This window comes from Colobus angolensis, unplaced genomic scaffold, assembly GCF_000951035.1.
Source record: "Colobus angolensis palliatus isolate OR3802 unplaced genomic scaffold, Cang.pa_1.0 Scaffold33, whole genome shotgun sequence".
NCBI lineage: Eukaryota > Metazoa > Chordata > Mammalia > Primates > Cercopithecidae > Colobus > Colobus angolensis.
Window position 1 is genome coordinate 12483080 of NW_012116599.1, and position 27625 is coordinate 12510704.

Below are 27625 nucleotides of genomic sequence, written 5' to 3' on the forward strand. Positions count from 1 at the left end.
AATATGTTAATAAAATAATGTGTTACTGTTGGACACTGTTGGACTGTTGTGCAAGTGAACCTAGTCATTATTTTGAAAACAAATAAGACTTAAGGCTTTTTCCCTCCTTTCTTGTATTAAGCAGTATCATTTGGTAACTATACCAAGTAGTATAAGAGGAAAATTTCTTTTTGCAGAAGTATTCCAGCTAATATATAAGGGAGGAAGGAAAGAATATAATCACTTACAACCTTAGTGAACTTAGGGAACCAAGCATTGATCATCAGTTACTGCAAGTATCACAAACACATCATCACAATGTGTGCCTCTTGATGGAATAATATACCACTACATACGAAGTATTGCCAAAAAAGAACCCAAGTTAGTGAAAATCTCAAAACCTCTATACCCAGTCACCGATTTACATGAAATGCAAAAGAGAGAAAAACATTTAATTATATCATGGATAAAATCAGCAAAACTCAGACTTTAAAAAAATGTCTGGGGTCAGGCATGGTGGCTCGTGCCTATATTCTCAGCACTTTGGGAGGCCAAGGTGGGAGGATTGCTTGAGGCCCAGAGTTTGAGACCAGGTTGGACAATATAGTGAGATCCTGTCTCTACAGAAAATACAAAAATTAGCTGGGCATAGTGGTATGCGCCTGTAGTCCTAGTTGCTCAGGAGGCTAAGGTGGGGGAATCCCTTGAGCTCAGGAGGTCAAGGTTGCAGTGAGTTATGATCGTACCACTGTACTCAAGTCTGGGTGACAGAGTGAGACGCTGTGGGGAAAAACAAATTCTTTGAGAAATAGCATTCTTAAATATTTGTGTATGGAATGCTAAGCCAAAACTTTTCTTCAAAATAATATCCAAGGAAGCTTAGATAAGATGGTGGAAAGAGCAGGATTCGCTGTGGATTGTTGGTTTTGGGACTGAGTGATTGGTACACGGGAGCTTGTCATCTGCTTCTTGGTGCCTTTATGAAAATACAAAAATTTTCCATAATCAGTAAAAAAAAATTCCCACCCCAACAGTCTCACTTTACTAATGCATATTTTTTCTTTAAATATTACTTTTTTCTTGTAAACACATTTTACTGTTTACTATGCATACGCTATTTTTAATGTGCACATATTTACTGTGCTTTACGTGGCCTTCATATTAATATTTAATGTGTCATAGTTTAGTAGGTTGTTCCCTTTTTTGTTTTGTGAGTAAAGCTTAGCAATTTGGGGCACATATTTCAATGCTTCTATTGAATTTTCCCTCAATCTAAACTAGAATTAACGTAGCTTGGTCCCTTTGACCCTTGATATCAGCTACTCCTGATGTTAGTTTTTCCACTTGCTGTCTGACACAGTGCTACAGTAGAATCTTAGTTGCCATTTTTTGTTGAAGTTTTCTTCCCTTTTTCCCCATAAAAATATATTATTTTAAAATTAAAATAGTGCGTTTTCCCCAAGTTCTGTTCTTTAGAGGCAACTTTTGTTATCAGTTTGGAGTATATTTTTTGTCTTCTTAGCAGTAAATGTAGTTTTCACTTTCTCTTTATACTTTACTGCATTTTCAGATTCTCTACACTGACCATTAATTGCTTTTATTAAAAACATTGTGAAATATTTCGGGCACATAAAAATATAAATTGTGATAAACACCTGTGTATTCATTGGTAAGCTGCAAAAATTAAACATTGCAGGTACAATTAAGTCTGCCTTTAGAGTCTTATCTTTTGCAGATATAACCTTATTCTCAATGTTGTATTTGTCAATTTCATGTTTGTTTCTATGCTTTTGCTGCAGTTTGTCTTGAAACAGTATAAACCTACTTGCAGGTTTATGCATTTTATATAAAAATTATTACTATAGGCTGTGTTTTGATTTTTCTTTTGTATAGCATACTTTATTAAATATTTTAGCCATTATCAAATTGCCAAATAGGTAATTAAATAATTAACTATTATCAAATCATTCTTTGAAATGATTGTTTCAGTTTACAATACCATAAACACTACTTGAAAGTTTCCATTGTTTTACATCCTTACCAGCATCTGGTATTATCAGACTTACTAAGTTTTATGAATCTAGTGAGTGTAAGGTAGTATCTCACTTTTGTTTTAATCATATGCGCCTTTTAAAATTTGGGAAAATGTGTCCCTTTTTCATTCTCTAAGCTTCTGGGGGACATAGCCATGATGCCTTTTAAGTTAAGGAATTGCCACATGGTTGTCTAGTTATCTCTCAATAAACTGCCCTCTTAGTGTGCCATGACACACTAAGATTGTTTTAAAGCTAGTCTGATACTTTGAGATAGTAGGATTTCTCTTTGCTCTTCTAAAGAACTAAAATGAATTTTTTTGACAGTGTATAGTATAAAAAGTCTGTAGCACCAGAACATTTGACATATTCTCTGTCTTTTCTATTCTAGGCTCCGCGCTCTGTCCAGTGGTGGGAGTATTACATCCCCTCCTCTTTCTCCAGCATTGCCGAAGTATAAATTAGCAGATTATCGTTATGGCAGAGAAGAGATGTTAGCACTTTTCCTTAAAGACAACAAGGTAAGGAAGTAGGAAAAGAGTTCAAAATTATGAATGAGACTTTGGGATATATACCATGATGTATTGATACATGAAAACTGATTTATTTTACTAATGTATTGACCCGTGCCTTTTCTTTCCACCTTACTGTTTCCCTGCTTTGAAGCCTGCGGTGGTTAACAGAGGATGTTCTGAGTGTTATCACATGCTACATTTTAGGCAGCTTCATGGAAACAGGAGAGTAGTCAGCACTTACTGCCTTCTCTAGCTAACTTCCTCTTAACCCCCCTTTCAAGTCTATTTGTATCCTAGTTCAGTGGCTAAGAAATGAATTTTTCCTTTCTCTTTATTGTACCTCTTATCCTACTTTCCAGTTAAGAGGAGGAGCACCTTCGACTATATAAAATTTTTGGTGGAGAGAAAACCTTAAAATGTAACACTACATTTGTGTCACTTAGATCAAAACTGAAACAGTATAAAGTATATTTTTATTATGACTTTCATCTTACTCACTGAGTGACTAGTAAGAAATAATATTTTGTATTTTTCCCAGTATACTTTTTTTTTTGAGACAGAGTCTTGCTCAGTCGCCCAGGCTGGAGTGCAGTGGTGTGATACCGTCTCACTGCAACCTCTGCAACCCAGGTTCAAGTGATTCTTGTGCCTCAGCCTCCTGAGTAGCTGGGATTATAAACATGCGTTACCACACTTGGCTAATTTTTTTTGTATTTTTAGTAGAGATGAGGTTTCACCATGTTGGCCAGGCTGGTCTCCAACTTCTGCCCTCAAGTGATCTGCCTGCCTTGGCCTCCAAAAGTGCTGGGATTACAGGCTTGAGCCACAATGCCCCCCCTCCAGTATACTTTGTTTTTCAATGATCTGGAATTTCACATTTTAATGATGGTTGCTAAGGACACATACAATTGCTTATAAAACTCTCCTTATCATCTTCTGCTTTGCATTAAATGTAGAGACTTTTATTCCTCTTCTACTTTGTGCTCTGGAATAGCAGAGTTAGTGCTAAATCCAAAAGTGGCAATCGCTTGAGAAAGCTGGGGAGTATTGACTGGGGTTTTTAATATTGACTTTCTCAAAATGTGTAAGGACTGTAGAAGTCAATTATGGCTGAATAAGCTTTAATCTGTATTTATAATAACAATAAACAGAAGAGTATTTTTTCTTGGATTTATCTTCTTGTATTTCTTCTTATTGCAGGAATAGCATTAATCTCATAATCATGTGTTTGGTCCTACAGATACCTTCAGACCTTCTGGATAAAGAATTTCTGCCTATCCTCCAGGAGGAACCCCTTCCACCATTGGCTCTGGTACCCTTTACAGAAGAAGAACAGGTTTGTAATTAGCTCTGAGCCCCAGCAAACCCTTATTCTTTTCCTGCTAAGGCATGAAAATAGGAAGTTACTATTTATGCCCTAAGGATTATCCTGCATCCTCATAGGCCTGCTTTCTTCTATTGGTATGTTGATGCTTATTAGTTGACTAGATTTTGCTGTAGTATCTGTAGCTGTTGAGTATTATTTGGAAATGTTTGTAGATCCTTAAGGACATTGGGAACCATTGTTTAAAACTTAAGTAGCACTTTGGGAGGCCGAGGTGGTCAGATCACAAGGTCAGGAGATCGAGACCATCCTGGCTAACACAGTGAAACCCCGTCTCTATTAAAAAATACAAAAAATTAGCCGGGCGTGGTGGCGGGCGCCTGTAGTCTCAGCTACTCAGGAGGCTGAGGCAGGAGAATGGTGTGAACCTGGGTGGTGGAGCTTGCAGTGAGCCGAGATCGTGCCACTGCACTCCAGCCTGGGCGACAGAGCGAGACTCTGTCTCAAAAGAAAAAAACAAAAAAGTAGAGGAAGAGTGATTTGTGGGGAGGGGAGGAAGTCATCTTTGCAAATAAACAGATGTTCAGAAGTAATTGCCAACCTGAACTCTTAACCAGTGCATTTTACCACTAAAGGGAAAAATGTAGATCTTCAGCTCAAAATGCATTCAAAACTCTTCTATCACCACTTTGTGTGTGTGTGTGTGTGTGTGTGTGTGTGTGTGTGTGAGAGAGAGAGAGTGATGTGAGAAAGTAAAACTTGTGGGCTGGAAAGTAGTGAATTTAGTGTTGTTCCTGTTTATAGTATACCTTGTCCTGTGCAAAGAAAATAAAAGAGTTTCTGATTTCAAGGAACTTAGGAGGAGTGTAGAAAAATGGAAAAATAAGCCTTGTTAGAAAGCTTGAATGTTACTTTATGGGCATCCATATGGGAAGAAGAGAGTCCAGGGAGCCAAAAATATATCTGTTTGACTCTTAGGAAAAGGTAAAGCAAGAAGTAATAAAAATCTTTTCAAATACTCTATGAAATATTAAAATCCTGGGCATTTGAAAGATAATTTTTCAAGAAGGTTTTAAACTATGAAATGTTTTGAACTACAAAAATGTTGGGGCCAGACACATGGCTCACACCTGTAGTCCCAGCACTTTGGGAGGCCAAGGTGGGCAGATCACCTGAGGTCAGGAGTTCGAGACCAGCCTGGCCAATGTGGTGAAACCCTGTCTCTACTAAAAACAAAAAAATTAGCCAAGTGTGGTGACACAACAGACATAATCCCAGCTACTTGGGAGGCTGAGGCAGGAGAATCACTTGAACTCGGGAGACAGAGGTTGCAGTGAGCCAAGATTGCGTCACTGCACTCCAGCCTGGGCAACAGAGCGAGACTCCATTAAAAAAAAAAAAAAAAGAAACAAAATGTTGCCATATGTCCTTTACACTTGGTACAAAAATGCAAAAGTGTGATACACAGGAAAATGCCCCTTGGGCATGGCTGTAGCCAAAGGTCTTCCTGGCAGAGGGGTAAAAACTGAGCCTTAGGAATTAGGGTAAAAAAGAATCCTGCAATTCAATTAATATTTTAATCCTTTCCATGCCAGCTGCCCCCTTTCCCAAAGGCAGCGAGTGTTGGCAATTTCTTATGTATTTTTCTGAGTAAATTTGGAAATATATTTTCCTCCTTTTAATACAAGTGGTGCAGTTCTGTACTTTCAACGTCAAGTATTTTTATTCAAAGACTTCCCTGAAGTTTTTGAAAAATTTTTTTCCGTTGTTTTTGTTTGCATTTCTTTGCCCGTAGCAGTAAACAGTTGTTTTTCAGATGTTTATTCATCATTTATATTTCTTTTTTTTTTTTTTTTTTGAGACGGAGTCTCGCTCTGTCGCCTGGGCTGGAGTGCAGTGGCCGGATCTCAGCTCACTGCAAGCTCCGCCTCCCGGGTTTACGCCATTCTCCTGCCTCAGCCTCCCAGTAGCTGGGACTACAGGCGCCCGCCACCTCGCCTGGCTAGTTTTTTTGTATTTTTTAGTAGAGACGGGGTTTCACCGTGTTAGCCAGGATGGTCTCGATCTCCTGACCTCGTGATCCGCCCGTCTCGGCCTCCCAAAGTGCTGGGATTACAGGCTTGAGCCACCGCGCCTGGCCTATATTTCTTTTAATATTTTTCTTACCTTTGCCAATTTTTCTTTTGGGATATTCATCTTTTTCTTGTTGGTTTATGCTATTTATATGAGCGCTGTGTGTGTGTTTTGTTTACTTATTTAGATTTTATTTTTCGAGATAGGGTCTTACTCTGTCATCCAGGCTGGAGTATAGTGAGGGTGTCAGTCTGTCACCCAGGCTGGAGTACAGTGGCATGATCATAGCTCACTGCAACCTTGAACTTCTGGGCTCAAGGGATTCTCCTGCCTCAGCCTCTTGCATAGCAGGGAGTACAGGTGCATGCCACCACATTTGGCTAATTTCGTTTTTTGTAGAGACAGATCTCGCTCTGTTATCTAGACTGGTGTTGAACTCCTGGCCTCAAGTGATTCTCCTGCCTCAACCTCTCAAAGTGCTGGGCTTACAGGCATGAGCCACCATGCCTGGTCTGGCTCCTCATATTTTAAGGTCATTGACCATAGCTGTGCCCAGTAAGTTTTCTCAATGTCAAAATTGCATTTATGATTTTATTTATTTATTTTTCTTTTTGAGACTTGAGTCTTGCTCAGTCACTCAGGCTATAGTGCAGTATCACAGTCTTGGCTCACTGCAACATCTCCCTCCTGGGTTCAAGGGATTCTTGTGCTTCGGTGTCCTGAGTAGCTGGGATTACAGGCATATACCAACACGCCTGGCTAATTTTTGTATTTTTAGTAGAGACAGAGTTTCACCATGTTGGTCAGGCTGGTCTCAAACTTCCTGAGCTCAAGTGAATCCTCCTGCCTTGGCTTCCCAAAGTCTTGGGATTATAGACGTGAGCCACCATGCCTGGCCACATTATGATTTTAAATAAAAAAGCTAATTTTACGAGCTTCTTATGCCAGTTTTATTCTTTTGTGATTATTCTTTTAATTTTTAGCTATTTATATATTATTTTTTAAAATTCCCTTTTATGTTTCTTTAAATGATTCCCTAGATTTCTTAGAGACTAAATGTGTCAGAAGAGGGAGAAGGACATGCTGCTACTAGTTACCAAAATGAGGACTTACAGAATGAATAATTGAATTACCCAGAAACATCTTGTAACATTTTAAAGAAATTAGTGTGTAGTAAGTACAGAAATCACTTGGAAAATCAAAAATTATTTTGCAGATGTTGCTTGGGATCTGTTGGTTAACTGCAGTTAACCAGTAATAGTTGGTTAACAATTTAGAGAAGAATAAAATTCGGTATGCACTACACCTATACACTAAAATTAGTTCTAGAATGACTAAAGGAGTGTGTTTAATTTTGTTCTTATGATGGAAATATTTATCTTAAGGTCTGTATTCTGTGATCACAGCATCTTGATGCAAGGATTGGGAAGTTTTCACTGTAGCCACAGAAGATCATCAGGTCCGTTTTGAAGGCATTTAAAAAATGCATCATTTGGGATTTCCTGATGCATATTTGGTAGCCTTTATCATTTACCAAATATGTTGGAGTAGGACAGTGCTTAAAGATGGCAAAAAAATCATCAAAAATTTGATGTTTGTCCTTCGAATGATCAGGTATCCCTTCAGAGATTAGTATTGACTAGATCTTCCTAGACTAGAGTTTTGTATACTTTTTCTTTTGGTACTCCTAGGGAGGTAAATACTTTAATAACTTAAAGCAGGCTTCTTGCTGCATGTCTTTTTCCTGAAGTTAACTGAATATACTGACATACTCATTATACTGACATACTTATTCTCCTTCTCCCTCCATGTGTCTATGTATCAAATATACTGAGGAAAAAAATGCATTACACCTGCAATTTAGGTAACTGTTACAAGACAGGTGTATTTTATTTATTTGACATCAAAGAAATTATTTATTCATTCTTGAATAGATAATACTTGTATATATACCTAACAAAATTCAGAAAGCACAAAATGAAAAGCAAATCTGTGACTCACCTAAACTCTGCCACCTATTACTCTTCCTCAGAAATTACCACTATTTCCATTTTCTTGTATTCCCTTCCAGGGGTGCTTCCGGTGTCTACAACTATCTGTATATTCCCTTAAACACTGCTACACACACACACACACACAGACACACACACAAATGGTAGCATGCTATGCACACAGTTCTATACTTGACAGCTTCTACTTATTTATTTATTTATTTTTTGAGACAGAGTGTTACTCTGTTGCCCAGGCTAGAGTGCAGTGGTGTGATCTCGGCTCACTGCAACCTCCGCTTCTTGGATTCACGTAATTCTTCTGCCTCAGCCTCCCGAGTAGCTGGGATTACAGGCACCCGCCACCACGCCCGGCTAATTTTTGTACTTTTAGTAGAGATAGAGTTTCGCCATGTTGGCCAGGATGCCCCTGAACTCCTGACCTCAAGTGATCCACCTGCCTTGGCCTCCCAAGGTGATGGGATTACAGGCGTGTGCCACCATCCTCGGCTATTTTTTGTAATTTTAGTGGAGATGGGGTTTTGCCATGTTGGCCATGCTGGTCTTGAACTCCTGGCCTCAAGTGATCAACCTGCCTTGACCTCCCAAAGTGCTGGGATTACAGGTGTGAGCCACCGTGCCTGGCACTTTACAGTTTTAAGCTAAGTGTCTAAGAGGTCATGACATACTTACTTAGCTTGTAGTATGTATTAGACACTGTTCTAAGCACTTAACATTTAATGTGTTGAGTGCTTGCAGTAACCCGTGAGGTAGATAAAAATATCCCTAACTACATTATATAGATGAGGAAAATGAGGCACAGAGAAGTTGAGTGAGTTTAGGGGCCAGAATTCAGTCCCAGGGAGCTTGGCCTCTCCGTGTTCCTAATTACAAGTATGCTCCATATCCCTGTATATTAGGTTGACCACAGGACGTTGCAGTTTTTGTTATCATACAGTTCTGCCTAAGAAATAGAGTTGTGGCCGGGCACAGTGGCTCACGCCTGTAATCCCAGTACTTTGGGAGGCCGAGGTGGGCAGATCACAAAGTCAGGAGATCGAGACCATCCTGGCCAACACGGTGAAACCCCATTTATACTAAAAATAGAAAACATTAGCCGGGCATGGTGGCATGCACCTGTGGTCCTAGCTACTCGGGAGGCTGAGCCAGGAGAATCGCTTGAACTTGGGAGACGGAGGTTGCAGTGAGCTGAGATCGCGCCACTGCACTCTAGCCTGGATGACAGAGCGAGACTCCATCTCCAGAAAAAAAAAAAGAGTGGTTTTTTTTTTTTTTTTTTTTTTAAATCAGCAGTACAGAATTTTACATGTGGAGGACCATGATTTTTAAATTAAGATTGGCTAATACGTGGATGGCTTCCATATTTTACCTTTATAAACAGTTCTGTAGTTAATGATCTTTCTATTTATGTTAGTTTTTACTTGGGTAAGAAGTAGAATTGTTGTGTCAAAGGGGATAGGCATTTAAATAATTTTTAGAAATTGCCTTCTAGAGAGATTATACTAGTTTATACTTTCATCAGCAATGTATGAGAGTTTGTGAAAATATATGAGTTGTTCCCACGTGTACAAATGGGTGCATTTGAGTTTTATATATGTGATAATTTGGTTAATAGTTGCTCAACTGCATGGGATCCTAGCATACATAATGCAGTTAGCTCTGACCACCATTATTTCAATATTACAGTATATTAATCTGGATTTTGGGACCTCATACTGTTGTTTAATTATAGTAATACCCAGAGACATTATTCAGTACCCCACTGCTTACTCTGTGTTAAAAGGTAAGTTAATACGTATGTTTCAATCAGCTTTCTTTTTTATTAAGCACATTTTATTATAGTTTGAAATAGAAATATAATTTTTGAGTTTGGTGTCTTTTATTTTTAGTTGTCAATTATATCTTAAGTCTTTAGTTTTGAAGTTACTTGATTATATAATTATATGCCTATAAACTGAAAAAAAAATCTTATTTACACTGATAAAGTTCCTAAAACTTACCAAACAAATTGTTGTGAATAAAATTCTGAAAAAAGCAGCTAGGAGAAAATGACCTATTTATTACAACAAATTAAATAATGAAAGTAGACTTTTTTTTTTTTTAAACAATTAGATGTTGACTTCTTCAAAAGAAGGTGGTATAGACATTATATTTCAGTTGATTTTGAATCAAAATAGAAAGTCAGTGGAAACCAGTTTGGACTAAAATATTAGTTGAATTGCAAGATTCTTTTTTACCTTACTTCTTTCTTTCTTTTTTTTTTTTTTTTTTTTTTTGAGACAGAGTCTTGCTCTGTCGCCCAGCTAGAGTGCAGTAGCATGATCTCGGCTCACTGCAACCTCTGCCTCCCGGGTTCAAGCAATTCTCCTGCCTCAGCCTCCCAAGTAGCTGGAATTACAGGTGTCCGCCACTGTGCGCGGCTAATTTTTGTATTTTCAGTAGAGACAGGGTTTCACCATCTTGGCCAGGCTAGTTTCGAACTCCTGACCTCGTGATCCACCCAACTTAGCCTGCCAGAGTGCTGGGATTACAGGCATGAGCCACCATGCTTGGCCTTTTACCTCAACTCTTAAGCCTAAGGTTTTCTTTCTGCCAGGAGAACCCTTGGCTACAGACATATCAAAGGTACACTCACTATCTCTGTACTAGACCTGTCCCAGATTGGCTTCAGTGCAAATGCAGGTTGATAACTGAGTGATTGGGTTTTACTTTAATTTACTAAGTATTCCCTTCATCTTCCCATTAATGTGTTATTTAGATGGTTGGTTTTATTTAGATCCTTGGCTCTTTCCTTCTGATTCCTGTCATTATATTGAATACTACTTGGAATTGCTAATTCACATTGATGTGCAGAATGTGCTACCCTCGCATCAGACCTTTTGGTCACTCCCTTTCATTTTCACCTTTCACCAGTTAAAGGCTTACAGGACCCTTTCAAACCAGATTTCTTTTGTAAAATTTTCTGTGTTTATTCTGTTGTGTGTTTTCCCTATGTACTTCTGCATACATAGAGCATTTAGTTGGTTTGCTTGTTTCCTCACCAAACCTAGCATAGTGTAAGACATTGGTTGTCAATTTTGTTGATCTGAAATGTTAATTTGCAATTATCAGGTAAAGTCAAGTTTTGGATCATCTCGTATGTTGTGCAGTTACGGTTTTCCATTGCTAGTAGTAATTAGATGCCATTTTATAGATGCAGTGGGAATGTGGGGAGAAGCAACATGTAGTTTTATCTGTTTCATCCATTTTTTTCTTTATTTTTTTCCTTTCTCTCTCTCTCTCTTTTTTTTTTTTTTTGGCAGAGAAACTTTTCCATGTCTGTAAATAGTGCTGCTGTCCTGCGATTGACAGGACGAGGAGGAGGAGGAACAGTGGTGGGGGCTCCTAGAGGTCGAAGTTCTTCAAGAGGGCGAGGTGAGCTTTCATGTGAAAAAAGTAATAATGGAGGAAGAGGATAGAGAACTTACTTTTAAAATATTTTAATGCCTGATTTAATGAAAACTGTTCTTTGACATTAACTGCATACTAAATGGCCTGAACATTTATATTCAGAACCGTTTTTTTAAGGTATCTCCTCTATAATCCCTGATTTGCAACAGAGGAGTATAATTCTAGCTGTACAGATTTGAACATGAGGGAGTCTAGACAGTCCTAATTCACTCTGAGAAATCCATGTTTCTCATCCATGTTCCATGTTCCTCATCCCCAGGGAGCCTTATACTTTGGGAGCCAATGCTTCCTGAAGTGTCTTAACTATGGAAGCAGCACTGAAGTACCTGCAGTCCTCTGTGACAGTTTCTGTGTGAGGGGTGTGTGCCAAGAGCTTCTCCATCCAGAGAGGAACTTTAACAAAAACTGCCTCATCAGGACTAGGTCCTTTAGGGGTAGAACAAAAGATAATTCTGCCACATTCATTTATTTAACCTATAGTTTTACAGATTTATGTCTTGGAAAAATAGTTCTTATTTTGGTATCACTCGTTTCTTTGATATCTGCCCCCTATTTTGGGTTTGCTGATATTCTTCTGTATGAAGACATTCTTAATATTTGTAATACAAATATTTGCTTAATCATTTTGCCCTTACGTTGACTAAATCATAACAGTGGTCTAAATACACCTTGTAATTTTCTCTAAGAGACGATTTAGAAATGGAAGAATTGGATGTCTGCAATGAGTGAGACCATTTTCTCTGCATATTGTACCACCAAGATTGGCATGATCATGAGTATAGAGTATTTAAATTCTTTATAAATAGAGTACTTTATCTATAGTCTTTCTAGAAAATGCATTCAATTGTGCATTCCTGGGAAGAGGTTTCTTTTAGTAGTCCACTCAGAATGTGGGAATCCAGGTGTGAAGTGTCTGATTCAAACTCTCCACTTGTTTTACTAGCAACTGTTACCTAGTTGTGTTTTTTTTCTACTGGCTTTATTTGTCCATCTTTAGAGAGTGTTTTTTTTTTTTTTTTTTAACCTGAGGAGAGGTTAGACTGAGCTGTAAAACTTACAGGAAATACCTGCGCAACAAAATTTTGGGTGATGGGATCTAGGCATGTGTGTGCTTCAAAAGCTCCACAGGAAATTCAGATTCATATACCGAGTTAGGTTCCATTGGTCCAGAATTTGAGATCCATGCATCTTGGTGGCATGGTGGTGGTTTCGAGTTGGGACTGACCACTTATGGCTCTGGCCTGCTACTTGGGCATTTCCTGTGTTTTTCCGCTGTGGGTTGGTGGCAAGGAGAGGTTGTACTTGGGTAACTTTGCCTCCAGTGCTTTTCAGGGTGAGCCAGGGAGAGATCATCTTGATGAAGAAGTGTGAATAACACTGACTTTGTGTGCTGCAAATACCAAACAATCTCTAAACAGCACTCTCCCCCCCAATTACTTAATCGAGAAACAAGTGAATGATTGCATTTCTCCTTGCTTTTTGGTTTATGATTGAATTTCTCCTTGCTTTTTGGTCTCTTTGAAATGAAGGGTTATCACATATGATAGAAGGTTTACATTCAGAATTTAATCAGGCTGTGTTAAAAAAGATAGATGTTGTGACATATGTAAGAAGTCGTGACTTTTTTTACATATTGATGTTGAAGAATGGCATGAAACTAGTCAAGTGACTGAACTGAGTTGGTGTGAAAAGTACTTTTAACATTATCTCAACCACCTGTTGAGATCATTCTTTTTAATGATCTCAGTAGCTCATTTTCTAAAACAAGATTGTAATTATAATCTGTGGTATTGTGGTTTCCACTCATTACTTAATTTTAACTTGCTGGTTAAATAATGATTATTGTGGTTTTTCTTTGTATAGACAGAGCTAACATTAGATGATTATCTTGGCTGTTTGCAACTTTGGGAAACTTTGATGTGGAAATTGACTGATTTCCAGACTGCTAGATATCATGTACTAGTAAAATTTAAATAAACTAAATAGGTGGTAAGACAACATGAAACTGTCATCTTATTTTATTTGGTTAGGTTGTTTAAAAATAAAGTGGATTGACACAACTCTCAACCATTGTCTTCATCGTTATTAAAAGGAAGTATGTTTTAATTCCCAAAAAGAATAGGGTGAACTCTCAGTAGAACAGTTCTTTATTGAGTTTTACGATAGGTTCATCATGTTATATTTACTTCCTTATTCATGTATGGGAACCACTCTGTAGAAGAATAAAATTTTTTCAAGTTGGAAAGCTTTAGAACCTGATCTTTGTAATATGTCCCACCATAAAGTTTTAGTATCATTAGCAGGGCCAGTGTCAGTGCTAGTCACAACTGAGAAGATATTTTATATGTGTTTTGCTTGTTTTTCTGGTAAGCTGGAGGCTGTTTTTTATATTTATGTGTTTCTGGAATAAAACATCTTCTTCAAGGTGGTACAAGTGTAATGGCCTTCCTGAGAAAATGGTTTTCTCTAAAAGGCGAGGAGACTTTTGTCCCCATCCTTAAATCTTCCTGTAGAGGACAGGTGTTACATGACAATTTGTATTACATTATTTTGGGATCTTAAATACAGTGTATACATTTCCTGAAGGGGAGAAGTACTTAAACTGTGAGTTGACTTTAAGTGAAGTTGACACAAGTGGAAGGGTAACTTTAAGATTATTACAGTTCCACTGTGCTTCTCACTTGCATTTGACAAAAGAAGGAGTGGATACTTGCACTAGTCAAGAGGGTATCCATTGTTTCTAAGATTACCCACAAAATAATTTGGTGCATTATTTTGATATTTCATCATATAGCCATATAAAAGTAAAACTGTATTCTGAGTTAATTCTTAATAAATTACAAACAAGAAATAAAATACTGCATGGATATTTGAAGTAATTAGCTCAATTATATTTAGCTTTGGGATGCATTCATCAAGATCCATCATCATTTTTCTTTGGGTCATTGTGCACTGTGAGAAAAATTGAGCTAGGGATGATGGCTAAGATTTCACCTGGTTATAAATACATCCTTAGACCCCCCCCACCCCCTTCCCCTCCTCTCATTTTCTCACCTGTATATTGAATACAAATATTTGTTGGGAAAACTGTACATAAAGTATAAAGCTAAAAAGCTGAAAGTACATATGGTCTTCTGCCTCCAGACCTAACAATTGGATATATAACCTTCCTGACCCTAACGGAGCAGCTATATCATTTATATAAATGGGGTAATTTTTGTATGCATTGTTCTTCAGTATGTTCTTGTTACTGAACAAAATAACGTCAGTACTTAATCCACTGTGACATCATTGTGTTCTACTGTATCGTTTTATCAGAATTTATATAGTTCATCCCTTATTGATTAGATTTCTAGTTTTTTTTAAATTACAGTGAAATCTTCATACATATATATTTGCATTTTTGTCAACTATTTCTATTAGGATAAATCCTAAATAGAATTGTTGAGTCAAATGTCAATAGATCTGACCAAATTGCCTTCAGTAAAGGCCAGTTTACGCTTGAACCACCCGAGAGAGCCTCTAAATCCCTGTACCCACACACACTACCAGCTTTGTTGGTTCAAGTTTAGTCCTGATACATTTCTTTTTAATCTCAAGATTTGGGTAAACTGTACCTTTGGTTACTGTGGAATATACCCTGTATGGCGTTCATGAGATTTGATGGTTTTAGAATTGATCTATTAAGTTATCCTTTTTCTGGGATTAGATAAATTATTTTAACTTTTATGCTTGACTTTTTAACTTTAGGCCCTGTCTTCTTAAACTCTCTAAACCAAGATTTCTTCCATTTTTATGAAAATAAAACAGTAAAAAATTTAATCTATGGTAGTGTGTTATTGAACTTCTTAGAATTTCACTTTTCAACTTTTTGTTAAAGAACTTAATGTGTATACTTTCTTGTTCAGCACTGGGTCTATTACATTATATTACTTTAGTTTTTTAACTTGTTTCTTTCAGCCTCTTGTGGTCTGCCTACTTCAATGCCATTGTTGGTGTCACAAGTCAAGATCATCAGGCCTCGTTCAATATTTAAATGTAGATGTCCTGCCTTGTATAGAGAGAACTTTGGATACTAATTTATAGTGGTGAATATGTGCCACATGTTGACATCTATCATTTTTTTCTGTTTTCTTGTTTTCAGGTAGAGGCAGAGGTGAATGTGGTTTCTACCAAAGAAGTTTTGATGAAGTAGAGGGTGTTTTTGGTCGAGGGGGTGGCAGAGAAATGCATAGATCGCAGAGCTGGGAGGAAAGGTAACTAAGGGATCCACATATTGGCATAAAAATTTCTTGGCATATAAAAATTACCTATTTTGTGCTTTCTGTGGGGAGAAATATTTTTGTACAGTTAAAGGGTTTCATTTTAAAAAATGCTCTTAAGTATTGAATATCAAGTTGTACGTTAGAAATTTTTAAATGATTCTCATTTAAAGGAAGAAGGATTCTAGATGGATAGGTTAATACATAAATGCCAGCATAGTTAATTTGATTTGGTATTTGATAGCAAATACCAAATTGTCATGTTATTGTTTGTTGGTATTAGTAAAAGTATCTTCTCTCTGTGTTGTTTGTGTCTTTATATGAAGTCTGTCAAGATGAGTGGGAGCAATTGCACAAAGATGCATGTACAAGAATGTTCACTGTGATGATATTTATAATACAAAATAATTGGAAATAAGCCAAACATATTGATATTGCCCTTATATAGTTGTATATCCACAAAATAGGATATTATATGAGCATTAGAGGTGTTTTTGAAAATATTTAATGATGTGGGAAAAGACATTCTAAGAGCAGTATATAAAACTGTATACTATGTATCTAATTACAAAAATAATATTTTGGGTCAATAGAAACAGCTTTTGGTAGGTGAGGGGATGGATATTTTTCTTTTTATCTTTGTGCTTTTCTGTATTTTCCAAATATTAGGCAATAACTATGTATTTATTTGTTTTGTAATTTGAAGAAGAAATGCTTTTAGAAAAGTGGGAAAGTGAGTGTCACAGATAGGAAATCTATATCACTGTGAGACTTTGTTTGAAATTTATTGTTTCTTTTCCAGGGGTGACAGACGTTTTGAAAAACCAGGACGAAAAGATGTAGGTAAGGTTCTTACCTACACACATAAGGATAAATTTATTAAAAATAAACTCAGTTACCTGCACCTCTCCAGTAGATGGGGCTGCAGCATTTCCTGCATTTAAACTTCCACGGTTATTTGAAGTCTCTGCTGCATGAAACCAGAGATGAATACAGCCATTAGGATTTACTTGACTAACTTGGTCTGTGTGTTCTTTGCAAGGCATGTATTCTTTATTAAGGCCAGTTTGTGAACTGAAGACTCAAGTTAGGAAACAATCTACTAACTCTTTTTCTAGTGTCGACAGCATCTCACAGATGAGAAGAAATGGGGCAAATGCTAAAATCTTTGCTTTTGTATCAGAGAACAAAGGGCAGAACTATGAATGTTCTTAATTTACTAATTTATTCATGTGGCCTTTTTGCTGTGTAGTGTTTTTCTTTTCTTGTTTTGTGATGAGAACAAAAAAATTAGATAAATTACAGTTAAGGTAGCCACTGAAGAGGAACATAATAAAGGAACAGGATTTCATTGTTTATGATGAATTAATCATAATTTATATTTAAATTTGTATTTAAATACGTAATTTATATTTAAAGAATTTATACTGTTAAGATGAGCTTCCTAACTGATTAAAGATACTACCTTACAAACTACCAGTAAGTATTAACATCTGAGAGAAAATAATGCCAATTCGTAGTACCATGAATTGGTACTATGAAAATTATCATTACAAGTTCCAAATCCTGCAAGTGCTAAAAAAGTTCTCCAGAGCGTGATTATAACTGATAATGGTAATCATTTCTTGTTTGTAGTTGTTTTGTTTTGTTTTGCTTTGCTTTTGGAGCAGAGTCTCAAAGGCTGGAGACTCTGTCACCCAGGTTGGAGTGCAATGGTATTGGCTCACTGCAACCTCTGCCTCTTGGGTTCAAGTGGTTCTCTTGCCTCAGCCTCCCAAGTAGTTGGGACTACAGGTGCATGCCGCCACGCCTGGCTAATTTTTGTATTTTTAGTAGAGATGGGGTTTCACTCTGTTGGCCAGGCTGGTCTTGAACTCCTGACCTCACGATCCACCTGCCTCAGCCTCCCAAAATGCTGGGATTACAGGCATGAGCCACCATGCCCGGGCAGTGGTAAATATTTCTTGTAAACATATGTTAAATATGTAAATACCATTCACAGACTGATTTGCAGATTGTTTTAAAAACTAAGTAATTATAACAGCTTTGTATCACTGTTTCTGTTAAAAACTTAAAGATATCAGTAATTAAAATTTCTCATTTATGAATGTGGCATTGGGAATACATAGTTGTATTTACATTAATGAAAACCATTAAGGCCCAGCGTGGTAGCTCATGCCTGTAATCCCAGTGCTTTGGGAGGCCATGGCTGGACAGCCTGGGCTACATGGTGAAACCCTGTCTCTACAAAAAAGTACAAAAATTAGACATGCATGGTGGCATGTACCTGTAGTCCCAGCTGCTTGGGAGGCCATCATGGGATGAGAGGATAGCTTGAGTCCAAGAAGTTGAGGCTGCAATGAGCCGTGATCACACCATTGCACTCTGTAGCCCAGGTGGCAGAGTGAGATCCTGTCAAAAAAAAACAAAAAGGTGTATAGCATGAAGAAAGTTGGAACAGACTAGGTGGATAGTTTATTGTTAGCTTTAACCATTGTGTAGACTATTGGGTTAACATAATCATGGGGGGCTTGTCAAGACCTCTGCTCCCATCCTTGTCTGATTCAGTACTTTTGCCATGAATATGTAGAGGGGATGAGCAGTAGTTTAAAGAGTACAGGATTTGGAATCAGAAGATCATGGTTATTCTAAGTTCTCAGATCTCATTAGTCTTGTAATAAAATGAGTGATAATGCCTTACAGAATTTTTTTTTTTTTTTTTTTTTTTGAGACAGTCTCACTCTGTCGCCCGGGCTGGAGTGCAGTGGCTTGATCTCAGCTCATTGTAAGCTCTGCTTTCTGGGTTCACGCCATTCTCCTGCCTCAGCCTCCCGAGTAGCTGGGACTACAGGCGCCCACCACCTCGCCCGGCTAGATTTTTGTATTTTTTAGTAGAGATGGGGTTTCACTGTGTTAGCCAGGATGGTCTCGATCTCCTGGCCTCGTGATCCGCCCGTCTCGGCCTCCCAAAGTGCTGGGATTACAGGCTTGAGCCACTGCGCCCAGCAAAATTTTTAGGATTATGTAGTTCTCCCACTTTATTTGTGGGAGATACATTTCAAGACCCCTGGTGGATGCCTGAAACCCCTGAAACCACAGATGGTACTGAATCCCATAAATACTGCTTTTCTATACATATATACCTATGATAAAGTTTAATTTATAAATTAGGCACTGTAAGAGATTAACAGTAATAACTGATAAAATAGAACAATTATAACAATATACTGTAATAATAGTTATGTGAGGCCAGGCACAGTGGCTCACACCTGTAGTCCCAGAACTTTGGGAGGCTGAGGTGGGCAGATCACTTGAGATCAGGAGTTTGAGACCAGCTTGGCCAACATGGTGAAACCCTGACTCTACTAAAAATACAAAAAAATTTAGCCAGGCGTGGTGGTGAGCACCTGTAATCCCAGCTACTGAAGGGGCTGAGGCAGGGGAGTTGCTTGAACCCAGGAGGTGGAGGCTGCAGTGAGCTGAGATTGTGCTGCTGCACTCCAGCATGGCTGACAAAGCAATACTCTGTCTCCAAAAAAAAAAAAAAAAAGTTATGTGAATGTGGTCTCTGTCTCTTTCTCAAAGTACTGTAATATTTTTGGATCACGATTGACCATAGTTAACTGAAACTGTAAAGCAAAACTTTGGATAAGGCGGGATTACTGTAAATAAGAGCATATGAACTCATTTATTCAACAAATATTGAATTCCCACTTATGTGCTAGATGTAAAATATTTCTTTAGAGGATATTGTTGGTATGCTGATCAGATTTTCTAATCATTCAATATTGTAAGGGATAGCTATGGAGTAGAACAGTTAGGACATGGGATCAGAATCAAGGTGAATCAAGAGACCAAATCTAATCAAATGGGGCGTTTCAACAGCAGAAATGAAAAGACTTACGTAAGGAAATTACAGAATTTAAGGAGTGGCTGCATGTAAAAGCAGCCTCCTGTGGAAAGGTTGCAACCCTCTCAGTGACTCTGGGCTTCATGTTCATCAGCGGTGTGCTGATGTCCTCTCAGCCATGGGCAGTATTTCCTAAAGTGTCCTCAGTGAGTCAGATGATAGGCCCATTGTCTTTTATGTTGTCAAGGCAAGCCTAAGCATTGTGTTCACTTCTGGGACCACACCTTGAAAGGGTCCACACATTGGAGTAGGAGGGCTGGGGCATTTAAAGCCTTGTGATGGGAGCTGTGTGAAGGAAATGGAGCTGTTTAGATAGGAGACAACATTGTGGACAGGGCAGAGTGGGGAGGAGGTCTTATAGGGTCACTGTCTATCAGTACTTGCTTACTAATCATGATCATGTGAGTGAGGACTTAGACTTGATCTGTAAGAGTCTAAAGGGCAGAAAGAGGCTAACTGTTGGAAGGTTCAAGGAGGCAGGTATTGGACACAATCTTATAAGATCTACTAATTAGAGTTGTCTGAAAATGGCCTGGGTTGCCTTGGGAAAGTAGAGAGTTGCTAGAATAAGAATAGCCTGATTTTAACTGTTCACACATATTCACACTTTGGTGGTTTGGAATGCTCAAGTTTAGTCATTGTTATTTGTGGTTTTCATATTTTAACTACATTAATCCAATGAGGGTAACTTTCTTAGCCACCCTCTGTTAAAGGTAAACGTTCTTTTCTTTACATCCCATTGGTATATATTTGAAAAGGCAAGTTCCATAAAACTAAACTGACATAAAGTATCTCAGAATATTAAGGATACTAACTTCTAGTTAGTATCTACTGTTATGTATTGTAACTGGTAGTATACTAAAATATGGTAATTTCCACATGCATATATATTCTAACATGTCATAGTGACTTTGAATGCTTTTTGAAAAGATGCTCACTTCAGGTTAACTGTGCTAAAAATTCTGAGCTTTTAGTTTTTGGAAGTAATCCACTTTTGTTGACAATAATGTAGATCTTTTAAAACATTGTTCATAATTATATCTTACACTCTCCAAGAGTAGCAATACTAAACTAGTTTGTTCAGACACACTGATATGTTGATCAGTGTGAGATCAATATGAGTATATTGTGAGGTGTCCGATGACATCACATTAAGACAGTTCAAGTACTGAAGGTTCCAGGATAATCTGTTCTTTTTAAAATTAGGAATGATGCTTACCATGTATTTGCTTCTTATGAAAAGAGAAATGGGTAGAATTACAGACATCTGGGTAAGAAGCTTACATAATCCCTGTGAACAACTGTAGGAGAATGTGAAGGTGGAAAAAGGTCTTTGATACTAGAGTTAGAATTGCTATTCAGTAGGAATTGATTGTGCACAGGGGGAGATCAGTTCTGGTGCTCATCTTGTGGTATAATAATGTAAGGGTGAAATGAAAGGATTATTAAAAAATAATCCAGATGATACCAGTACACTCAGCCCAGTGCAGTACAAATTAGTGTATTTTGGTATGAAATACTTGTTAATAGACATAGCAGTTTTTGGTTATAGACTCTTCTGGTACTTGGTAGTATGGGCTTGTACATACATAAAACTAGGCCCCTAAGATTTTTGGTAACTACATGTCTCCAGTTTGTTGGAACTGTCATGCTATCTTTATCAGTTTCCAAAGGAACGTTTAACGTTAGTTCCAAAGTAGTCTTCCTGATCATGTATGCAAGACTCCATGACCAAGCTCCCAGATGATCCAGGTTAGTGAGCTGCACATCCGGGAAGGCGGAGCAGCCATTCCTGCCTCCCAGTAATTTCCCGCCTTTTTCCTTTTTTACTTCATTTTCCTCAGTGGATAATGGTCTTTCTATAGAAAACCTAATCCTTAACCTAGAAACTGTGATTTGAAATAAATGAAAGAAACAATGAACAGTCCTCCCAGAAGCTTTCTATCTCCTGCAAAAAAGTTTTGGATCGTGTTTCTTATAGATTTATAAAATGTTTATTAAATAACAGTAGTTTGCCAATAGTTTTTTTTGGCATGTGTAGGGGAAGTCATATTTAGTTTTCAAATGCCAATTTTTTTTTTTTTTTTTTGAGACGGAGTCTAGCTCTGTTGCCCAGGCTGGAGTGCAGTGGCGCGATCTCGGCTCACTGCAAGCTCTGCCTCCCGGGTTTACGCCATTCTCCTGCGTCTGTAGTCCCGAGTAGCTGGGACTACAGGCGCCCGCCATCTCGCCCGGCTAGTTTTTTGTATTTTTTTTTAGTAGAGACGGGGTTTCACCGTGTAGGTCAGGATGGTCTCGATCTCCTGACCTCGTGATCCACCCGTCTCGGCCTCCCAAAGTGCTGGGATTACAGGCTTGAGCCACCGCGCCCGGCCTCAAATGCCAAATTTATGTGTAAACAGTAAGTATAATACGAAACTCATTTGACTTGAATGGAACCTTAGATCCAAGGTTTTAGTCATTCACTTATGTCACCCTGGGCAGCTTTACTTAACTAGCAAGAGTGTGACCTGTGTAAGTGATGTAGTGCCTTTAGGAAAAAACATACCATGTAAGTCTTCAATACTACTTTATTTTCATAGGTTAGGTGAATCTTGTTAATTTATTATAGAAATAAGAATTCTTGCTGTCTTTATGTGTTACAATAGTCTTGGGTTGGGAAAATCTGTTGGTCTGATTTCTACCTAAGAATGAATGTCTAAGATTTTCAAACAGCAAAAGTTCACAATAATTAAGTTTCTGTGTTCTTGATATTCTTCTGCTATTATCAGTCTTAGACCACTCCAGAGTTCTTCTTTATTTTCTTTTCCTTTTGGTCAAATAGTAGAAAAATGTGACTTGCTGCTGAGCCCTGCTCTTCACACCTGCTTGCCTTTACTCAGCTAGTATTTATTTCAAGAGATGATTCCTGCCTAGGTCATCACCAGTGGGGAAGATTAATCTTTCATTTTTCCCACAGAAACCTGAATAAGGGAAATTTCAGAAAAGAACAGCCACAAATCTGTTTGAAACCTGATAGGGTGACTTTTGGTTTTTGTTTTGTTTAAGGACAGTTTTTTTTTATTGAAATGAAAATCATGCAAGTGATCATTTTAAACTGGACATAAGGAAAGGGCTCGTTTTAGCATAGATAAAATAAAAAATGAAACAGAGGAAGCATAATTTTTATGGAGTATTAGATTTAGAAAGAAATACTAGAGTTCATCTAGTCCAACCTCCTACTGGTGAGTAAACACTCATTTTGTGTTTATAGAAAAAACTGTTTGAAGTTGGAAACAGGAATTTGGGTTTGAAAATGCTTTGTTGCCTAATTGTCTTTTGCTTTATCTACTGTAGATTTTTTTTCCCTACTCACTGAAGTTATATCTAAGTAAAGCTTTGTATCTATAAAGACTTAAATATATTTTTGTATTTATGAATTAGAGCCTTCATGGTGTTTTATATGATCAAATCAATCATACATAGGAGGGGAATGTTTTTACTTAGGTTGCTAGAAGTCATTTAGGTGAATCACTGTTTGATTATTGTGGAGGACAATTTTAAAGTAAATAAAATTTTGCGTCTCCTTGCAATGCAAAATACCACCCTGCAGATTCCATTTGGGCTGGAGCTAATCTGATCACCTTTTGCCACAAATATATGAACATATGTATGTGTTTGGGTGTCATGTTGAAATGCTTTTAGGTTTATATATAAATCTGTACTTTGTTGCTTTTCTCGTTAATTTTTGTTCTTAGTTGTTAAAAATTAAGGAGGTAATACTTACTCAAGTTTCATAGTATAAAGAACCAAATGAATGATCTTTGTTGTCTTGAAAAAATCCCAGCTTTTAAAGGATGTTCACTAAGTATAGTGAAGTCATCATTCCACCCAGGGAGCTAGGTTTGAAGCTAAACTATTGCTTCAATTTGCAGATGAAAATGAGAGATTAATGGTTGCTTTTCTTGGAGTTCAGTTGTGTTAAACTTCACTGTCCATTTTGCCTTCATTACTAGTATCATACCACATTCTTATAAATTCACCAGCAACATTTCTGTATAAGTGTCTGTCAAGTTGAGTTACATTGGTTTCAGCAGGTAACAAACTTTGTTGTAATATAGAGTGTTATGTTTCCAGAATTTGTATTGTTAGCTCAGCCATTTTTATGTGGGCGTAGGCATGATTACCATGATGTAATCAGAGAGCTGTAATTAGCATTGAAAAAAGAAAACATAAGATACAGTGAAGAAAAAGTAGCTGCATAACTGGCTGGGTGTATTTAATACATTAAAAAATGGATAAGTCTTATTCTGTCAGTCCTGTTTCAGAGATCTGAAAATTATCAATGCTTTGTCCATTGATGCGGATATCCAGGTCAGTCCTGTTTGGGCTTTTAGAAACCAGAGGAGTTGGAAATTCAGGGATAGTCTTGTCAAAATTCTGCATCTTGATTTGATATTCACCTTTGGAACCTCGGGTCAACGGAGATGCAAAACAGTGATGTAACATGATCTCAGAGGGTAGGTAGGATGTCCTCCTTTGGCATATTTCTCCAGTGCCCTCCTGCATTGCTGAAAGGAATACAACTAATTCAAAGTGGGAAGGATTTTCATGCTGGAGCAGAGTAGCCAGAGGACTCGATGGTGTAATGGAGTGATAGTAGGTTAGTGGAAAGATAAAGAATGGACATTCCTCAGAACTGATGCCATCAAGGTGGAAATCTACACTGGTCTGGTAGAGTTCGCCATTTTCTCTTTCCTGATAGAGTACAGCTGAGACCCGGACACTGGTTAGAGGGCTGGGTCGGGTGTTGGCCACTTGGAAGATAAGATTAGGTTTGCCATCTGTGTGAGCTACTACTGCTATGTCAGTAAAGCGAATTGAGAAAGCTCGATTTTTTGGCCGGGCAATCTTCGCCACAAAGGCACCTAAATAAGAAATTATTGAATTTTTTTTAGCATGAAGACTTTAAATATCAATACTTTTTCTGAATGAGAGGGTATATCAAATATTTACACATTTCTTGGTGCCATGCCTTTCAGTGAGTCAGGAATTGAACTCATTGTTAATTTGGTTAGTCTTATTTGCCTGAAGCATTTTTCAAAGTACATTTCTGTTTAAAAACCATGATTTCAAAATGAATAAGCAAAATGATTTTGTTACAGAGAAATGTAAAACTTTGTCCTCTAGTTTTTTACCAACTCAAAGAAGTGGTCACTTCCTATATTCCTGCCTGTGCTTAAAAAAAAGTAATAGAGGCCGGGCACGGTGGCTCAAGCCTGTAATCCCAGCACTTTGGGAGGCCGAGACAGGCGGATCACGAGGTCAGGAGATCGAGACCATCCTGGCTGACACGGTGAAACCCTGTCTCTACTAAAAAATACAAAAAACTAGCCGGGCGTGGTGGCGGGCACCTGTAGTCCCAGCTACTCGGGAGGCTGAGGCAGGAGAATGGCGTGAACCCGGGAGGCGGAGCTTGCAGTGAGCTGAGATCCGGCCACTGCACTCCAGCCCGGGTGACAGAGCGAGACTCCATCTCAAAAAAAAAAAAAAAAGTAATAGAAAATAAATGTAACTTGGCTACAGCCAGATTAAGTTGAAGTAGAGACTAGATTCAGAGTAGAATGATTGGGGATGGAGAGGGGACCAGTAGAATGAGTGATATTTTGGCTGGGCACGGTGGCTCATGCCTGTAATCCCAGCACTTTGGGAGGCTGAGTCGGGCGGGTCACTTGAGGTCAGGAGTTCCAGACCAGCCTGGCCAATATGATGAAACCCTGTCTCTACTAAAAATACAAAAATTAGCTGGGTCTGGTGGCGCATGCTTGTAATCCAGCTACTCAGGAGGCTGAGGCAGGAGATTACAGAGAGCCAAGTTTGTACAACTGCACTCCAGCCTGGACAACAGAGCAAGACTCCATCTCAAAAAAAAAAAAAGAGGGATACTTTGAAGAATTTTTAAACTTTGAAACATACCTTTTCTGGGGCAAGGGAGGACTGACTATCAGGTAATTTCAGTGCACCTTTCAGATGTATCTTCCTTGTGCCCTAAGCTATAGATAAGAGTTTCTTAATCAGTTTTGTGCCACAGATTTTGTTGGCAGGTTGTTGGTAAGGTCTAAGAAGTAAGTACTTATCAGAATTACGTTTTAAGTGCTTAAAATATAAAAGAAACCAAATTATTGAAACTCAGTTGAACATTTAAGAAATGATATTATAGTACCATATGTACCTTACTGATACATTAAATAACAGTCTAGTGGTGGGTTTATTACTGTGATTTTGAAGTATTCTGGTTTGATATGACAAAATATTTATGATTTCTGTTTGAATCAAAGCTAGTAATACTGCTGATGATACTGTTTTTTGTTGCCTGTAGGAAATGCCAAGTTTCAGTTAGTGGTTTGTGTCAAGAGATATAAGTTTTTCCCATCTAAGTTTATATCCAAAGGACTGACCCAGTGTAGGAGCTCTTTTTGTAGAAGTTTGTGATTTGCGGGTTATAGAGCTGGTTGGTAGCACATTGGGATTTCATTCCAGATCATTCTGCATATGGCCCAATGCTTACCTTCTCAGATTATTATTGAATAGTATATTAAAGCCAAGTTTTCTTTTAAAAATATGTATGTCACATAAAAGGGCACTAGTCGTCCTTCTTGAAAGGAAAGAGTTTTCTGTGTTCATGAGCAAAATTTCATAATCTTTGTGGACATATTTCCAGTGCATTTTGCTAAGAATGTGTATACGTAACTTGTTCTCTAACATACAATGCTGACTGTGGTGTTCTGGGCTCACTGGCATAAAGTAAATGTTGAAAAGATGAACTCATAGGAGGGAATTCTAACCCAGTGAAGAAAAAAAACCAAATTCCTGTGTTAGGTAAAATGACTGTCAAAGTATGTATTGAATGTATTTATTCATTTGTTTGACAAAATGATTAGCTTCAGTGGAAACCTTTTAAATCTTTTTTTAATTTTTTTTTTATATAGGATATTTCTGCAGTTTAGTGTCATACTGATCTCTTTTTTCTTAAGTAGTTCCAGTAAGTGAAATTTTGGCATTGAGATAGGTTCCTAATGCTTTTCTCCTATTTTTATTTTGGCTCTAAACTGTTTCTTTTCTATCTTAGACATTACCTGCTATTAATATGGATAAATTATTCTGTAACAGTATTACTTATAACTGACTATACCCTTTCCAAACACCTGTAGTTTTTTTTTTTTTTTTTTAAGAACAAAGACAAAATTACCTGTGATAAAAGCCTCTAGCATGAGGCCTAGGAGCATTTGTATGGCAAGTAAGGCGATTGCGCTTGGACAGTCACCACTGGGGAACATGGTACCATAACCAATTGTGAGTTGTGTCTCCAGGGAGAAGGAGAATGCAGCTGTGAAACTGGTGATATACTTGACACAGATAGTGTGGTTTTCAGGTGGGGCATCATGATCTAGTTCCAGATCACCATTCATCTCAGCTAGAACATACCAGAGCACTGCAAAGACAAGCCAGTGGACAACAAAAGAAGCAGAAAAGACCAACATCATCCAACGCCAACGCATGTCCATTAGGATTCCCCAAGCATCTCGAAGATACGCAAGACCTCTTTGAGCGCCATCCATTTGAAGTGTGCTGTGGCCATCCTTGGTGACCATCCTCCGGTATCTTTGACTTAGGAGGGGAGCAATAACTTTGCAATTACTGCTGTCCATTTCAGGCTGTATTTCTCTGAAATCAAGAGTAAATTAGTAAGCTCTTAACTGTTTTACAGTTAATGTTTGTGAATTTGGAGACCTCATGCACCTTCTGCTTTCTTGGGAATGCTTCTCTAACCACAACTTCGCCAACTCTCTCGCTTTTTTCTTTATGTAAGGGGGCATTTACTAAGTCATTCATTTGGGAGCTAATTGTGTGTTACCTTAAAATATCTCTTCCATTGTTTCTTTGAATGACTGTTAAGGCATTGTTTAACATTTAAACATTTTCTAAGTATATTTTAAAATTCCTGTGGGTAGAGATTATATACCCCTGTGTCTTCCTTGCATAAGTCCAGGTGTCAAGCATTTATTGATTTGACCAAATATTATGTGTAAA

The 27625-nt window shown here is 37.8% G+C and overlaps 2 protein-coding genes across 3 annotated transcripts in view; one reads left to right on the forward strand and one right to left on the reverse strand.

Annotated features, from left to right (window-relative positions):
* GIGYF2 (GRB10 interacting GYF protein 2) overlaps positions 1-27625 on the forward strand; it is a 129033-nt gene that overhangs the window by 10700 nt on the left and 90708 nt on the right. Inside the window, exons 2-6 of the mRNA XM_011952019.1 lie at positions 2404-2533; positions 3768-3863; positions 11236-11347; positions 15528-15639; positions 16448-16488. Of these exons, the coding sequence (XP_011807409.1) occupies positions 2404-2533; positions 3768-3863; positions 11236-11347; positions 15528-15639; positions 16448-16488 (491 nt within the window). The remainder of the gene's footprint in view (positions 1-2403; positions 2534-3767; positions 3864-11235; positions 11348-15527; positions 15640-16447; positions 16489-27625) is intronic.
* Positions 22108-27625, reverse strand: part of KCNJ13 (potassium channel, inwardly rectifying subfamily J, member 13) — a 10594-nt gene continuing 5076 nt past the window's right edge. The window contains exons 2-3 of one of the 2 annotated variants that reach the window (XM_011952020.1): positions 26784-27259; positions 22108-24462 (exon numbers count right to left, since the gene is read on the reverse strand). In XM_011952020.1, the coding sequence (XP_011807410.1) occupies positions 23840-24462; positions 26784-27243 (1083 nt within the window). In that variant the 5' untranslated portion in view covers positions 27244-27259 and the 3' untranslated portion in view covers positions 22108-23839. The remainder of the gene's footprint in view (positions 24463-26783; positions 27260-27625) is intronic. The other variant, XM_011952021.1, reaches the window with a different exon arrangement.